Genomic DNA, 17,862 nt, shown 5'->3' with positions numbered 1-17,862 from the left:
AACCAAATCACACTGTCAAGATGGCCGAGTTGGTCTAAGGCGCCAGTTTCAGGTACTGGTCCGAAAGGGCATGGGTTCAAATCCCATTCTTGACAATATTTTTTCAACTTTTTTTGGCTTATATGTTCATAATAAACCCTAAAAACAGGACTACTGTTAACAAGGGAAGAGCAAAATAGAAGGATCTACATGTATTTTCCTATGCAGAAAACTAATGCTGCTTAATTTGTTGTGACACCACACTAGTTGATCTGCTGTTAGCCTGGACATATTGAGAACCCTAGTAACTAATTTCATGTCTACTTGAGAGAAAAAGTACAATACTTTATCTGAATCATTTTCTTTCTTCTTCTTGAACCTCTTCAATATGCAACACTCACCTTTCAAAGCATCTTTCAGTTTCTTCTCTTTCTGCATTCCATAACAATACTTAGACAATCACCTTAATCTCGATAAGTCGACAAAATAAATGAATATTTACGACATCAGATCACTTACGGATAACCATCTAGAATAAGTGATCAACTAGTATCAAGTTATCTATTACATCATGTTAAGATATATTAATAATGTAAAAATTCTTTACAACGTTACTTTACATTACAATCTCGACAATACTCCCTACATCACATTTTAATTGTCGTTTCACCTCAAGAAACTATTTCAAAATAATTGTCACTTTAGAAATTTACGACTAAAATTTGATAGTGATTGTTTTAAAGTATACTCTTTAACACCAAGTACCTAAAATATTTAAGAGAAAAAAAATAGATCACATAATAAACTATACCTTATATTTAATATTTTCTTAATGAGAATGAAAAAGCTAAAGTGACAGTTAAAATAGGACGAATCAAAGGAGAATGAGTTGAAAACTAAGAATTTACCTTTCCAAGACTTTTTTGCACCTCCATTAAAAGCTCTAAATCTCCCAAATCTTTAATAAGCTCTTGATGTTGTATTCCCTTTTTACCCTTCACCATCATGCTTGAACAATTTTTATCAGCTCTAATAAATTGCCAAAATATTCTTATTGATTCTTCCACTATCTCGACCAACATGTCACTTGTAATGCAATATTCATCTTTATCTCTACCTCTACCCTTGTTTTTGTCTTTGACTCTGTCCTCTGCCCAAATCGAGTTTTAAGTTTTATGTATCGATAATATAAAACCATGTTACTTATAAGAATGACAATTAATCCAGTCATTTTTTACACTGTCAGTGTATATAACTTTTGAGACGCTTACCTCTTATGAGAGGAACTTGAAGAAGATTACGAAGATCATATCGACTCTTGATGTAACATTGAACTCTAGGCCCTTGAAAATGTTCATTTTCTATAAATCTTTGTATGAGAACTTGAAATTGTTGAAATTCTCCAGCAACTTCATTATACGTACGAGTACCACGAGGATCAGAATCCCATAAACTTAAAGCTTTTCCATATTGCCAGTGTAGAAATTCCCATGAAAGACACATTTGTCCAACATATATCACTTCAAGATCACTCTGCAATTCTTTGATAAACTTTATCATAGGGTCAGTATTGTCATTATGCCTTTTCTGTTTGAATAGCTTAATATTTTGTGAAATAAGAGATTTTAGTTTTGGACCTGAATGTCTTTGCCTTGACACACATTGAAATGGATCTTTTAGTGGATCTTTCTGTAGATAACCTGTAAAATTTATAAAAAATATCTCATTTTAAAAATGAAGTAATACAAAAAGTAAAAATTACAAGTGATTTTTAACACGTCAAAGCTACTACGATCAAATTTATCTAGTACCTAATGAAATAAAAAAAAAGTAGTACGTTCAAGCTAGCCTAGACACAAAATAATGTAATGCATGAAGAGTTGTTACTGACCTATCGCATACATTTTCTGGTACGTCAAAATGTCGAATTTACGCATTCTTTCTCTATAACTCTTGTAGAACTTATGAAGTTCACTCATACAATCTTCGCGTTGCAACTTCTCATCAAACTTCCATGGCTCCGAATCTTCCCATTTTAGCGTATCTGATTCTTCCAAAATAGTGGGAAGTCCCGTATCTCGAACTTTTCTAAGTTCCAACTTCAATTGTTCGATCAATTCTTGGTGTTCCCGTAACGTTTCCAAATTATTTGCATCGCCATTTCCAAATAGCTTGTAAGAATTATCATGAAAATCATCCTCAGATAAAAACCGCGGTGCTTGATCTTGTTCAAATTTCTTTAGGTCTTCCATTATCTCACAATCACTATCATCAGCATCAGATTCTTGATTTTCCTCTGACATTTCATGATCAAGTTCAAATTCGCCTCCAAAGTTTTCGTCTGTCAAGAAGCCATCACTATACGAATCGACTAACTTGTTCATGAGATAACAGACATGATCAAAACCAATTGATACAGTATCAGAATCAGTAGATATCGAATCCTTTTCAGATTGAAACAGAGAATCGTCAGTAAAATCAAGTTCCTTTTGAAATTGATCTTTTCGATTATCTGATTCTCCTTTCATGGGATTCAATTCCTCTGTTTTCTCCGTTTCGTCTTTATCACTCTCTAAATTACACAAATCCCCTTTTTCTTCCTCATTTATTTCATCTTCATTGCGCTCTAAATTACTCAAATCCTCTTTTTTGTCTTCCTCATCTATCGCCTCGATATTACTATGAACTTCTTTCGAATCCTCTGTTTCGAAAACCTCTGTTTTTGTTGGCGATTTGACTTTAAATGTAGAGGTAACAAATTCAACTTTGTCTTCCTTGCTTTTACAAAATTCTTCATAGGTTGGGAATTTAAATTTAAAATTGAACTCTGTTTCATTCGTCTCCGAATTAGGGAATTCAGCAACATCCTTAAAAACATCAGATTCATAACCCAACTGCTGCTCTGTTTCTGGAAAATCATATATTTTCTGATAATCATCTTTGAAACCCGAATTCTTATTTGATCTGTGTGATTCAAATATATGAAATTAAAAATAAAAAAAATTGGATCTTGATTTACAAGAAGCGATTAATAACTAAAATACCTGTGGAAAAATGTGGTGATGGAGTTGAACAGAGGAGACAAATAGAGGGAAACAAAGGCAAATACAGTAGCTAAAGGCAAAAACAAATACTGATAGAAGAAATGAGAAAGAGCAGCCATTTTCAGAGAAGTAAAGGAAAAGAAGTAGCCATGGATTTTGATCAATACGAAAATTCAGGCAGAAAGCAAAGAAACAGAGGGGAAAAAACGATTTTCAAGTAAATGAAGACTAATTGGACGAAGAAATTCAACCAAACAGTGAAAAATTTGATGATGTCCATATAATGGGGAACTGACAGTTGAGAAGTCCCTGTTTTTGCTGCCTATTTTCTCTGAGAGAGAAGGGAAAAAATGGGGCAAGATCAAGATTGAATGTTGACATCTTCTTCGTTTATCTGTTTTCCAGGAATTAGGGGCTTACGTTGCATATTTTTTCTTTATCTTAAGCCAAGTGTCTTCGACACTAAACTAATACTCACTCCCTCTATTTTGTTTTTTTGAATTATTTATCCTTAAAACCTAAAGATCGAACCGTTAAAGAATGACAAAAGTCTCACATTGATGGTTAATGAATTGGATGGACTCTCTATACGACTTAGGCAATCCTTCTCTCTTTGAGCTAGCTTTTGGGGTGTGAGTTAAGCTCAAGACCTAATTTCACAAATTCCACCAAGGCTTGAATATGAATTTTTTGACCAAGTATGAGTAATATTTATTATTCCTAACACATTTTTTTCAATAGGAAAAAATGCTTTGTAAATTTAGCCTACACCAGGAACGAAGCTACAATAATGCTCCAGTATTATTCCTCTAAAAAAAAATTTGAATATATATATAGGTCAAATCTTACTTTATATTAATATATATAATATTTTGGACATTCTTAGAACCAACAGAGACTTGTAGCTAGCAAGTTATAAAGATATGCACGAAACTTACACAATGCCACATTCACAATTTAATATAGAAGTATGTCGGACATAGAAGATTGATTCCTTTAGAGTTATTTTTTTTTATACAATATTTGGAAACACTAAATTCTATTTCATTTTCAAGAATACTCTAGTGATTAGTAAATCACAATAAAATGAAATAACTAAAAGTCAATCTACTGTATGAGCCATCCATTTTGAACTAATTTGTTTTTCCTCGTAAAAATATGTGTTGCTTAGGTTAGAAGTAAGCACAAGGTTCATCATTTTAATCAATTTAACATAAAATAATTAATTGGTGAATGTGAAACATATGAAGTCTAAAATATAAGCTTACGTGACAGATGTAATCCAAACTGGCTGGCCTTAGTTCTTTAATATAGTTGAATTTCTCAAAGAAAAACATTAAACTTACACCATATATGAAGGTTCACAAAGTTTATAGATTTCTCCACATCTCACAAAGCCTTTTTGGTTTGTATATGTACTCTTTCCGTCCATCTTTATCTGTTATGTTGCATTTTTCGAAAGTGAATTTGATTAATTTTCAAAATTAAATTAGATTACATTAATTTGATATTTTAAACAAAAAATTTAGATATTCAAAACTATATAAAAAGTACTATAAATTGTAATTTTTTACATATCAATATGATGAACAAAAACATCTTAAAATATTAATCAAAATTCTTATAGTTTAACTCTAAAAATAGAAATTATGACAATTAAAAGTGGACGAATGGAGTATANATCTGGTAGGTCTAGATGGGCTTCATTTTTTAACATTCGTTTTATAGACTAATACAGAGAAAGTGAGAGACCCAATTATTGACATAAAATTGTTTAGGGTCCACGTCAACTTTCACATATAGCAAACAAAAAATTTATATTTGTATACTATAGTAAAGTTTGCATAATTGCGCTCCATAGCAAACATATAACTGCATAATACATATGCAATTGTATGATTCGCTGGCCTAAATTGTATAATTCACTGGCCTCGCTAAACATATACAATTGTATGATTTGCAGGCCTAAATTGTTAATTCGCTGGCCTATTTCGCTGCAATTGTATAATTCGCTGGCCTATTTCACTGCAATTATATAATTCGCTAGCCTATAATTTGCTTTGTATACAATTGAATCGAAGTAAAATGTTTGTATATTGTATAATTATAAGTGTATATGAAGAAGATATATGTTTTTCTCTCGCTTTATACAACAGAAGTGTATAAATTATGTTTCTGTTTTTGTATAAAGCGAGAGAAAAACATATATCTTCTTCATATACACTTATAATTATACAATATACAACCATTTTCCTTCGATTCAATTGTATACAAAGCAAATTATAGGCTAGCGAATTATATAATTGCAGTGAAATAGGCCAGCGAATTATACAATTGCAGCGAAATAGGCCAGCGAATTATACAATTGCAGCGAAATAGGCCAGCGAATTATACAATTGCAGCGAAATAGGCCAGCGAATTATACAATTGCAGCGAAATAGGCCAGCGAATTATACAATTGCAGCGAAATAGGCCAGCGAATTATACAATTGCAGCGAAATAGGCCAGCGAATTATACAATTGCAGCGAAATAGGCCAGCGAATTATACAATTGCAGCGAAATAGGCCAGCGAATTATACAATTGCAGCGAAATAGGCCAGCGAATTATACAATTGCAGCGAAATAGGCCAGCGAATTATACAATTGCAGCGAAATAGGCCAGCGAATTATACAATTGCAGCGAAATAGGCCAGCGAATTATACAATTGCAGCGAAATAGGCCAGCGAATTATACAATTGCAGCGAAATAGGCCAGCGAATTATACAATTGCAGCGAAATAGGCCAGCGAATTATACAATTGCAGCGAAATAGGCCAGCGAATTATACAATTGCAGCGAAATAGGCCAGCGAATTATACAATTGCAGCGAAATAGGCCAGCGAATTATACAATTGCAGCGAAATAGGCCAGCGAATTATACAATTGCAGCGAAATAGGCCAGCGAATTATACAATTGCAGCGAAATAGGCCAGCGAATTATACAATTGCAGCGAAATAGGCCAGCGAATTATACAATTGCAGCGAAATAGGCCAGCGAATTATACAATTGCAGCGAAATAGGCCAGCGAATTATACAATTGCAGCGAAATAGGCCAGCGAATTATACAATTGCAGCGAAATAGGCCAGCGAATTATACAATTGCAGCGAAATAGGCCAGCGAATTATACAATTGCAGCGAAATAGGCCAGCGAATTATACAATTGCAGCGAAATAGGCCAGCGAATTATACAATTGCAGCGAAATAGGCCAGCGAATTATACAATTGCAGCGAAATAGGCCAGCGAATTATACAATTGCAGCGAAATAGGCCAGCGAATTATACAATTGCAGCGAAATAGGCCAGCGAATTATACAATTGCAGCGAAATAGGCCAGCGAATTATACAATTGCAGCGAAATAGGCCAGCGAATTATACAATTGCAGCGAAATAGGCCAGCGAATTATACAATTGCAGCGAAATAGGCCAGCGAATTATACAATTGCAGCGAAATAGGCCAGCGAATTATACAATTGCAGCGAAATAGGCCAGCGAATTATACAATTGCAGCGAAATAGGCCAGCGAATTATACAATTGCAGCGAAATAGGCCAGCGAATTATACAATTGCAGCGAAATAGGCCAGCGAATTATACAATTGCAGCGAAATAGGCCAGCGAATTATACAATTGCAGCGAAATAGGCCAGCGAATTATACAATTGCAGCGAAATAGGCCAGCGAATTATACAATTGCAGCGAAATAGGCCAGCGAATTATACAATTGCAGCGAAATAGGCCAGCGAATTATACAATTGCAGCGAAATAGGCCAGCGAATTATACAATTGCAGCGAAATAGGCCAGCGAATTATACAATTGCAGCGAAATAGGCCAGCGAATTATACAATTGCAGTGAAATACAATTTTCTCTCGCTTTATACAACAGAAGTGTATAAATTATGTTTCTGTTTTTGTATAAAGCGAGAGAAAATTGTATTTCACTGCAATTGTATAATTCGCTGGCCTATTTCACTGCAATTATATAATTCGCTAGCCTATAATTTGCTTTGTATACAATTGAATCGAAGTAAAATGTTTGTATATTGTATAATTATAAGTGTATATGAAGAAGATATATGTTTTTCTCTCGCTTTATACAAAAACAGAAACATAATTTATACACTTCTGTTGTATAAAGCGAGAGAAAATTGTATTTCACTGCAATTGTATAATTCGCTGGCCTTTTTCGCTGCAATATTTGTATAAAATTTGCATTTGTATACAATTGAATCGAAGTAAAATGTTTGTGAATTTGTATAATTAAGTATATAGCACGAAGACATATGTTTTTGCATGTGTATATACAATTTTCTCTCGCTTTATACAATACAGAAACACAATTTATACACTTCTGTTGTATAAAGCGAGAGAGGCGAGCAGAAGGAGAGTGGCGAGCGAGAATGGGAGAGTGGCGATCGAGAGTTTAGGGAGAGAGGCGACTGGCAAACGTGTTTGCTATGGGGCACAATCAAATCAAACAGTAGCTACTCCATTTATTTTAGATTATTAGTTTGCTATTATATACAATTATCCATATATATATATATATAAATTATTTTTTGGAATTAGGATTGTTTACATCCCTACTCTGTTAAAATAGGGCGAAACGTCGCGGCAACTCGAAAATGATTAATTGATTCAATTTTAACAAAGTTTTAAAAATAAACAAGTTTTAAAAAGAGTCGCCACCTAATTTTTAGGAAAACTAGGAAACCAATTATTAATCTACGAAACCAATTGATTCTAGGTAAGGAGTTCAAGTTATTCCGAAGGGAAGGGGTTAGGCACCCTTCGGAATCCACAATTGTGGTTCCCGACTGAATTCATTTTTTTTCAAATTGAGGAAGAATATAATAACCACATATAATAAACACACAATATACACAATAAAGCAATAATTATCGGCCTAAAGTTTGCCTAACGTCAATATTCACAAAAAATGAATGAAATATAATTCGAACTTCTTCGAATAATTTCAAGGAGAAGCACCTCCGGGTACCTGTAAAGACACTTAGTAAAAGAGTTAGTGCCAAAATAATATAAATAAAAATAAATAACTCAAATAATAACTAAAAAGAAAAATCCGTCTTATTAACATGGGAGGCCTTGGAAATCGACGGTAATTTCTTCATCGGCCATTTAACAATTTATAATATAAACTTGATTAAATTTTCCGTCTTTTAAAATGGGAAGGCCTCCAAAACCGACGGAGAGTTTTTCATTGGCCCTTTTAACAAATATATTTAATATAACTTGAACATCAACAAAACATAACAAACTTATCCCAAGAGAATATGGAAAATAACAACCAAACTAAAACAACATAATTAGAAATGAAAACAATAATAACGTAATATATAAAAATAAAAATAACATTAAAATAGAATAATAACAAAACCCTGGAAAGTTAAGATAGCAAATAGTTGACTAACAATTTTAAAATAATAAATAAATAAACATTAAATCGTAAAATAATGCTAATATTAAAACTACAATAAACACAAATATTAATTGACTTTTAGAACTACATTAAACTAAAAAAAACAAAACAAGCTACATATAATAAACAGAAAACATAAAAGAGCTGGGAATTAAATAAAACAAGGCTAAGAAAAAAATTTACCTGGTTCTGGGCGGCGAACCGGAACTACGAGTTTGAAGAAGACGACTCCACCTCCTCAACTCGAAAAACCACAAAAACACTTTAAAATTTTTGAACTATGGGAACCAAGAATTCTCAAAATTTTATGAGTATTCTTTTGTTTTCCCCTCCAAATCCTCCCCTAAAAGTAGTGAATGAAGTGGGCTTATATAGAAACCCAAAAATCCTCAAAAGGATGAAATACCGATGTGGGACTATTGCAAAATTGAAAATTGTTTGAGAGACAATGTGGGAAAGGCAGATTTTTTTTTTATTTTTTTTTGTATTTGACTCAAAATGTATGAATTTTTAAATCACCGGACCAAAATTTGCTATTAAATAAATAAAGCTTCAAAATCACGAATTTTTAAAATGTTAGGCCAAAATTGGGTGTCAACAAGGATTGTAACAAATTAGACCAAATTGAGCCAAATCGAAAAGAAAAAAACATCGTTACTAATTTGTTAATGAAAAAAACTACCATAACCGTTCTTTTTTTTAAAAATAATTACATTTAAATTCCCAACCTACAAAGAGTTCTGTAAGGTCTACATATATGATATATTTTACCTTTTTCAAACTCCAGTCTATTGAATCTTGTTAGGATTGAAACAATAAGAACGTCATGCGCAATCTAATAATTGCAAACCTTCGAACCAAAAAAAAGAAGTATTAAAAAAAGGACTTTAGGTATGAGTTTAGTCAAATCTCTCTCTAAACAATTCTTTAAACAACTACATGACTACATTTTTATGCTATTATATATTCTTGTATGAGAATAAAAGATGTTTTCCTATTTATAAACGTCCAAAATTTCTTCTGTAAGAAAAGGATAAACAAATTATATAAAAGAGCTTTTTTCCGGCCAGAAATTCTTTTGACCAAATATATATTTTTGAATTAAAACACAATTGCGAAAAATCCAAATAAAATAGAAAATTCCGGATAAATATTAATATATTGATTTGTTATTATCACTAGTCACTACTAAAGAACATCAAATAATCAAATCAGCCACGAAATTTATCAGTAATCCTCAATTAACCCGTAGCTAAATAATTCGTAGCTAAATAAAATTAGAATGAGATTTTTGTTTTTTCCTACGAAATCTTATCCTTTGTTAAGTCAATAATCCATAGCTAGCGCTAAATAAAATTAGCATAAATTTTTGTTATTCAACTAGAGAATTTTATCCTCGTTAATTTCTTGTTTCTCTAACCGTGATTGTTGTTGTACTTATGTATTCTTCTCAGTCACTATCTTACGTTTTTCAATAGTCAATTTAATTAATTTTTAAAGTTTAATTAAATTACGTTAATTCGATATTTTTAAAAGAAAATTATATGAAAGGTACTATAAATTGCATTTTTTTTTTTTGCATATCAATTTGATGAAAATATATATCATAAAATATTAATTAAAATTCTTATAGTTTAACTCTAACAAAGAGAAATATGACAATTTATTATGGACTATGGGCACACAATATTTATTTTTGAGGTCACTGTGTGGGCACATTATATTTCAAAACAAGTTGACAGACAAATGTGTGTGTTTTCTAATGCATACAATGAGCAATCATGCTTTAATTAAAAATATTACTATACATGATCAAGATGCTGAAAATGCAAGCAGAAAATAATAATAATAATAATAAAAACTTTGATGCAATCAATTACTTCATACTATAGTGAATTAAAAAGATGGACAAGGCAAATTAAATGTGGCTAGCTCACTAAGTTGTGACATTTCAATTTTTGTAATTTTATTCACCAAACACAATCATGGACCACCACTAATAATGTTTAGCTAATTTCGATGCTGAATTTATTTCAAATGCTCGATTCGATCTAATCACTAACTAGAATAAATTTGTAGCGTACACACAATATTTTGTAAGAGATGTCGACTTATTATCAAAAAAAATCAAGCTATCTTTTTGTTTAGTATTTTCTTAAATCTAAATATTTGTTGAATAACAATCCTAAGAATTAATTCAATTATTTTTAATCATATACACAGAAATAAGACTATAGTGATGATATATATAATCCAAATTTGATTAGAAAATGGTTCATGTTCAACTAGTTGTGACGGAAGGACGTAAATTCAATAGTAAAAACACCAAATTTTAGTTGGAAAATCCTTCAAATCGAAGGTAACAAGGATGTAGCGTGGTCAAGTAATTAAATTTAGAGATAAAAGTCAAAAACATATTTAAATTATTCATTTTTTTTAATTTCATATTTAAACTATTGAAAGCGTGAGTTTCATACCTAAACTATCACTTTTTAGTTTGAGAAACACATCTCAGTGGACTCTCCACATAGATAAAATATTTTATCTAGATAAAAATTAAATAACAAAAATTTAATATTAATTAAAAATTAAAGATTATTATTCATATAAAAAATTGAATTATTTTTCTTATCTCACTCCACCACCTCCTTCATGTACATCTTATTTTTAAAAAAATCATTTATAAAAATTTCATATTTCATCCTCCACCCTTCCCCCGGTAGAAATTAATATTATTTAGTTTAAGAAAATCTACGCCATCCTATTTAATTTTCCGCTCCTAAATTTTATTTTTTTTACGTTTTTCTTATTTTGTTTTAGATATGCACATACATATATTTTTAGAAAAAAATTCTACTAGTGTTCCGAATATAACATAAACAACTAAAAAATATAAAAAGTCTTGTGGCGGCAAGTAAAAAATATTTTCGATATGCATATCTAAACATTGGGAAGAGAAATTGAAAGCAAAGACTTAAGTGGGATGGGTAGAATTATATTTTTAAGAAAATAAAATAATATCTAAATTAGTACTTGATGAGGGGGAGGAGATGAAGTAAAAAATGAAATACTTTTATAAAAGAAATTTAGGCAAAATAAAAAAACTTTAGAAAATGGTGTGGGGTAAGAAAAATATTTTACATTTTATTTTATAAAGAAAATATTATTTTTTTATAATAGTTTTTTAATTTTTAATTTAAGCTAATACTAATAATTTATTTATTTTTTGTCAAGGTTGGATATTTGTCCATGTGGAGTGTGATGTGGAAATTCTTCAAAATAAAAGAAAAAGAAAAAGAGTGTATTACACATACCATATGAAAGTGATATAAAAGAGAGATGTGTGTTTCTTAAACTAAAAGTGATAGTTTAAATATAAAACTCAAACTTTTAATAATTTAGATATAAAACTTAAAATAAAATATAATTTAATAATGTTTTTAACACTTATCTCTTAAATTTACTCTATCCATCATTAATCAAGATTAATGCTAAATTAAATATGGTGGTGGGTAACACTCCAATAAATTTTAAAAGGTTATATGCTCAGTATTTATCCTTTCATCATATTCATTAAATGGACTGTGGAGGGTCCTGCCTCCTGATTAATGTTTTGTACTCCCCTATACTGCCTTAGTAATCAAATTTGCTACAATCATGTCAATATGAATTGTGGTGCACTGGTGAAAATGTTTCACCCTTAATCAGATGTTTTGAGTTTAATCTTTAAATATGAAAAAAAATTTATTAGAAGCTTCACCCCAAAATGGGCCCTACAATTCGCTATTCAAATTTAATCAAAATTCTAATGAGCTTCACAGATTGAGCAACAAAAAAAATTGCTACAACCATCATGTACAAAATGATTTGCCTTTTTTTTTTAATACATATTACCTCTGTCTCATATTATAAGTCACTCCTTTCTAAAAATAGTTGAACCACAATATATGTTATTTTATAAAATTTATGCATAAAATATCATATTTTGTCCTATACCTTTATTGATTAATTAATTAATCTTGAAAATATATTTACTTTGACTAACCTTGAAAATCTATAACTAATTAAATAAAAGCGTAAAAAATAAAATTACTTTATTTCTTAATGCAAATAAAAATAAAAAAGATGATGTATAATATGCGATGGAGAAAGTAGATTTTATAATCGATCTATAACAAAAAAAAAAATGCCATACAGTATCATTACATCCTAGAAAGTAGAAAGCTTAACATCTTATAACTATGAATTAACTCCATAAACATGCTCATACAAATCAAAATAAAATGAAGTGCAAGAAGCAGATCTAAATCGGCTGAGGTCGATTAGGGTTCGGGAAATGGAGGAGAGAATTATGACGTGAGAATCAAATCTTCATTAACAAATAAAAAGTTTATGTATTTAATCAACTGAGTATTGTGATGACTCTCTAAATCATATCTCTTTATTGCGTTTTTTCAGCTTCGAAATAACCTTTTGCTTTAGACATTCAGTCTTTAACCAATAGGATGATTTGACTTGATATTTCAGATTCCAAACAACTTCTAGCCTATGTTGGGGTTCAGTTATGGGCGATGCCATCTTAGCCGAAGGGTGGTCTAGTGCACACGCTTTGTATTATGAGTGTATCTTTAATTTTACACATCCTTAATATAATTGAGAAAAGAATTCACACACTCTTCAATAAATTTCAGTTTTCACTGCTTTCGTTTGATTGTTTCGATTTTCTCTTGGTGGTTATTGTTTATACCCAATATGTCTTGTTAGGATCGAATTCACGCACACACACTTGATGAATGAAGAACACAAGAACTTTTAAGAGAAAGAGATGAGAGATCTAGAGAGAGAAAGAGAAAACCCAATATTTCGTGGTAACACCCCGTGAGTAAACTTCCACGACGGTGAGGTATATTTATATTAATAAATCAGAGTATTTTTGGTTACAGAGAATAAATGGAGAATAATTAATCAGGCTCCACAACCTAACATGTCTATTACTCATCCTTTTTGCATTATGAATTAGCTTACCTATTAATGAATTATAATAGATATCATTATGATTTGAAATTTCGGATCGCGATAGCTACTTATTAGATTGCCCCACTAGCTTTACTTGATGAAGTAGGGGGGTGTAGTAAAAGAATAGAAAGTGTTGCTACTACTACTACTAGTATTGCTAATTAAAATCAGAAGTAAATGTTAACATTTAATGCCACGCGGTTTTGATGAGTGAGGCCATTAATATTCAATTGATGACTTTTTTCTCAGTCCACATTGAATGCACTCTCACCTTTTTCACTAATCTTATAAAATAAAAATAAAAAACCTTAGCCCTATAAGACACTTATTTCTACTTTTTCCCAAGAAAAGAAGAATTCCACAAAACAAGGCAAAAAAGGGGTTGTGTTCCAATGGGTAGAGTCCCTTGTTGTGATAAAGTGGGAGTGAAGAAAGGGCCATGGACTCCTGAAGAAGATATAATGTTAGTCTCTTATGTGCAACAACATGGTCCAGGCAATTGGAGGGCACTTCCCACTAAAACAGGTTTTTTATTCTTCATTATATCTAAATTTATGTTTACGTTTTATCAAAGGGGATTCAGATAATAAAAAAAAAGGTAAATACACGAAGAAAATTAAAAGGATGCGATACATATAGTATATACGTAGAAAAAATCGACTTTATATATACAATATAATTTCCAGGCAAACTCATTATGCCTCCTAGTTCCACCATGTATGATGGGATTCCTTTTTTAATTTGTTTCTTTCAAATTTATGACAAGCAACAAAAATTAACAAATCTCTACTAATTAACAATCATAAAGAAAATAAAAACCAGTGAAAATTACGTATTTTATAATTATTACAGAGTTTGTAACATACTCTTTAGGTGAGAGAATTCACCAATATATACTCCCTCCGTCCGGATTTTGTTTGTCATGTTGCGCTTTTCGAAAGTTAATTTGATTAATTTTTAAAGTTAAATTAGATCACATTAATTCGATATTTTGAACAAAAAAATCAGATATTCTAAAACTATATGAAAAGTATTATAAATTGCAATTTTTTACATATTAATATGATAAGAAAATACATCTTAAAATGTTAGTCAAATTTTTTATAATTTGACTCTAAAAATAGAAATCATGACAAACAATTCCGGACGGACGGATTATAACTTAAAAAGTTGACTAAGAGTATTTAATTAATTAATGAGGATTTATTTTTATTTATAATGTGTGTGATTTTTTATTTGCAGGATTGCGTAGGTGTAGCAAGAGCTGCAGGCTAAGATGGACAAACTACCTTAGGCCAGGGATAAAGAGGGGTAACTTCACAGATCAAGAAGAAAAAATGATTATACAGCTTCAAGCACTTTTAGGAAACAAGTATATATGCTCTTAATCTCTTCTTTTAATTAATTTCCAACACATTAAACATACTCCTAAATATTTAAAAAAAAAATTAAAATATATACATACGTACAATAAGATCACACTCATCCTGAACGCATTGATCTCCTATTGAAACAATATTCCAACTATTATTCTCTTTACTTCTAGATCTTCACTTGGCATATTGATCCTTTTATTTTAGTATTTATTTCACTTGATACGAAGTTCGAAATTTTTGAATGTCTTATCAGAAAATTAACTTGTATATTCAAGTAAAAAAAATATAGCTAAATTTCTGATTTCTCCGCTCTGACTTGTTATGACCTTGGAACAGATGGGCTGCAATAGCTTCGTATCTACCAGAGAGAACAGATAACGATATAAAAAACTACTGGAATACTCATCTAAAGAAAAAGATGAAAAAGCTTGATCAATGTCATGGATCAAATGATCTATTTTCTTTAGAAAATGGGCTTACTCACTTATCATCTTCAAATTCATCAACTTCTAGGGGACAATGGGAAAGGACACTTCAAGCTGATATTAACATGGCTAAAAAGGCTTTACATAATGCTTTGTCACTTGAAAATCCAACAAGCTCACACAATAATATTAAACAAGAAAATACACAAGTTTCTTCTATTTATGCATCAAGTACTGAAAATATAGCTAGATTGCTACAAGGATGGATGGGATCAAGTACTTCTTCCACAAATAATTGTGAAAGTTCAAAATCTTCATCAAACAACATTGCAACAACTGATTCATCTTCATGTGATGGGACTCCAAATGCTGAAACCAAAGGTCAGCTTCTGAATTACGTGATCATCTTATTTAAAAGTTTAAACTGTCACATAAAGTCATAGAGCACATGACTTTTAATTTTCTTTTCAATTTGTCTTATTTTATCGTTTCTAGAAATATAGACCTTTCTCCTCGCGAATCAATGAGATATTTGTGTGTTATATAATATGATATTTTCCACCGAATTAGTTCACTAAAATAACATATAATACGTGCAAAACGGATTCTCATTGAAATTCTTTCTGATTTTCTCATGTGTAAAAGTTATTATTTTTTCTTTTCTCACCGATTTAACAATAAGATATATAGAGTATCAATTGGATATTTTTCAGTACAACATTTCAATGGATTTTAGTAACAACAAAACTTTTCTATATATAACTAAGATTCTCTCAAACACTAAATATTTTGAATAACTACCTTTGCTGATTTATATTACTTTTCATATAATATATGTATGATCGATCTATACATAACATAGGTATGATGGTATACATATTATAGGTATATCTTGACTAAAAAAAAAGTAAACAGTAAATTCGATCGACTATTTATATGTAAAGATGTACTATTTGTTTGAACAGGTGGAATGGGGTTGATGGAAGCATTTGAGTCACTATTTGGTTTGGAATCATTTGAATCATCAAGTTCAGATGAGTTGTCTCAAACAGCAACTCCTGAGGCTATTAAAATTGAAATAAAGAAGGAAGAAAATGAACATGATGTTGAAGTGCCACTATCTATTATCTTAGAGAATTGGTTGCTTGATGAAAATACACTCAATATTCAACCAAAAAATGACTTGACTACCTTGATATCTTTTGATGAAACTCCACAACTTTTCTAGAATTTTTTTTTTGTTTTTTTTTTTGGGTTGATTCTTTTGATGGAATAATTTTGAAAAAATTGTATGTTTTGATTGATTTCCCCATTGATTGTTTTATTTGATGTGGCGATTTTAACAAGTCATGTATATTTAGCCATTATTATATTTTTGACAATATATAGCTCAATCAAGACTTAATCTAGAGTGGTTTTATCATATGACTAAGTTGTATCCTTTTTAAATTTCATTTTATAGATTTCAATGATTGCACTAAGTTATGGAATTTTATCTCTTTCAATACAAAATTTTATTTTATTTTATATTGGTTGCTCTTGTTTTGTATAAGAGTTACATCTCGAGGTTATTTAATGGGCGTAAAGTAATACTTCCCGTTTCAAAAAGAATGTCATCATTTTCTTTTTAGTCAGTTTCAAAAAGAATGATTCTTTTTTTGGCAATACTTTAATTTTAACTTTCCACGTGGCATATTTAAGGCCACAAGATTAAAGGGCATTTTGGTACATTTGACATAACTTTAGTTTAAACCACAAGATTTAAGTCTTCTTTCTTTTCTTAAACTTCGTTTCAAGTCAAACTAGGTCATCTTTTTTGAAACGGATGGAGTATCTTGTATTCCTAATTAACTAACTTGTTATGAAGGGTTTCGTGTGTTATTTTATGTCAACTTAATATGATAGGTAAAAAAAAAGGATAAATGACAGAAATCACATACTTTTCAGGTAAAATTACTATTTGTCCCTTACAAGTTTATAATTATAGAAATTGCTTAAATTGATACAATAATATAATTATTGATATATTAATCTGATGCGCGAGAGATATTAATCGTTAAGTAAGATACTTACATTTTATACATGACACACTAATATGATATACATTTTATACATGATACACTAATCTAATGCACGAGATACATTAATTTATATGCGGATACATTAATTTGATGCGTGAAAATGAGATATTTTGAAGATTTGTAAAACAAATAGGAAATAATAATAATAAAAGAACTTAAAAATGAGATTTCTGTCATTTTTTCTTATTACGTACGATAAAGTTTATAAAGCTTACTCTCTTAATTATTTTTATTGGGCTATTTTGACTTTTATATGTCTCTTGACAAAAAATAGTAATTCAAATGTTTTTTGCACGTCTAATTAACTATGTAAAGTTACGTTACGTAACATAAATCAAAAATTGTATAAAATAAATAGAAAAATTAGTTCAACATAATAGAATATTAATTTAATTAAAATTTTATTTTTAAAATTTTGATCATAATCTAAAAATATTTATGATTTATTGAATAAGTAGGATTTG

General features: G+C 30.2%; 2 protein-coding genes and 1 non-coding gene across 5 annotated transcripts; 2 read left to right on the top strand and 1 right to left on the bottom strand.

Annotated features, from left to right (window-relative positions):
• The first annotated feature begins 14 nt into the window (after positions 1-14).
• Positions 15-95, top strand: TRNAL-CAG. Its single transcript has one exon. It is a non-coding gene; the product is annotated as a tRNA-Leu (tRNA).
• Positions 30-3,490, bottom strand: LOC107008647. Of its 3 annotated transcripts, XM_015207768.2 has the most exons (6): positions 3,024-3,490; positions 1,871-2,943; positions 1,617-1,679; positions 1,251-1,520; positions 888-1,129; positions 30-411 (listed from the first exon to the last, which is right to left on the bottom strand). In XM_015207768.2, the coding sequence occupies exons 1-6, from the start codon at positions 3,140-3,142 to the stop codon at positions 157-159; spliced, it is 2,022 nt and encodes a 673-aa protein (XP_015063254.1). In that variant the 5' UTR covers positions 3,143-3,490; the 3' UTR covers positions 30-156. The 3 variants fall into 3 exon arrangements, with proteins under 3 accessions (XP_015063254.1, XP_015063253.1, XP_027770758.1); XM_015207767.2 differs by having other exon boundaries at positions 1,251-1,679; XM_027914957.1 differs by lacking the exon at positions 30-411 and adding an exon at positions 422-744 and having other exon boundaries at positions 1,251-1,679.
• A 10,315-nt stretch (positions 3,491-13,805) lies between these two features.
• Positions 13,806-16,798, top strand: LOC107008883 (myb-related protein 306-like). The gene is made up of 4 exons (XM_015208090.2): positions 13,806-14,041; positions 14,759-14,888; positions 15,229-15,698; positions 16,283-16,798. Exons 1-4 carry the CDS (start codon positions 13,909-13,911, stop codon positions 16,543-16,545), a joined length of 996 nt encoding a protein of 331 aa, XP_015063576.1. The 5' UTR covers positions 13,806-13,908; the 3' UTR covers positions 16,546-16,798.
• The last annotated feature ends 1,064 nt before the right edge of the window (positions 16,799-17,862 follow it).

Source organism: Solanum pennellii, chromosome 2 (assembly GCF_001406875.1).
Source record: "Solanum pennellii chromosome 2, SPENNV200".
NCBI classification, from domain to species: Eukaryota; Viridiplantae; Streptophyta; class Magnoliopsida; order Solanales; family Solanaceae; genus Solanum; species Solanum pennellii.
This window is presented reverse-complemented; position numbering and strand designations above follow the sequence as displayed.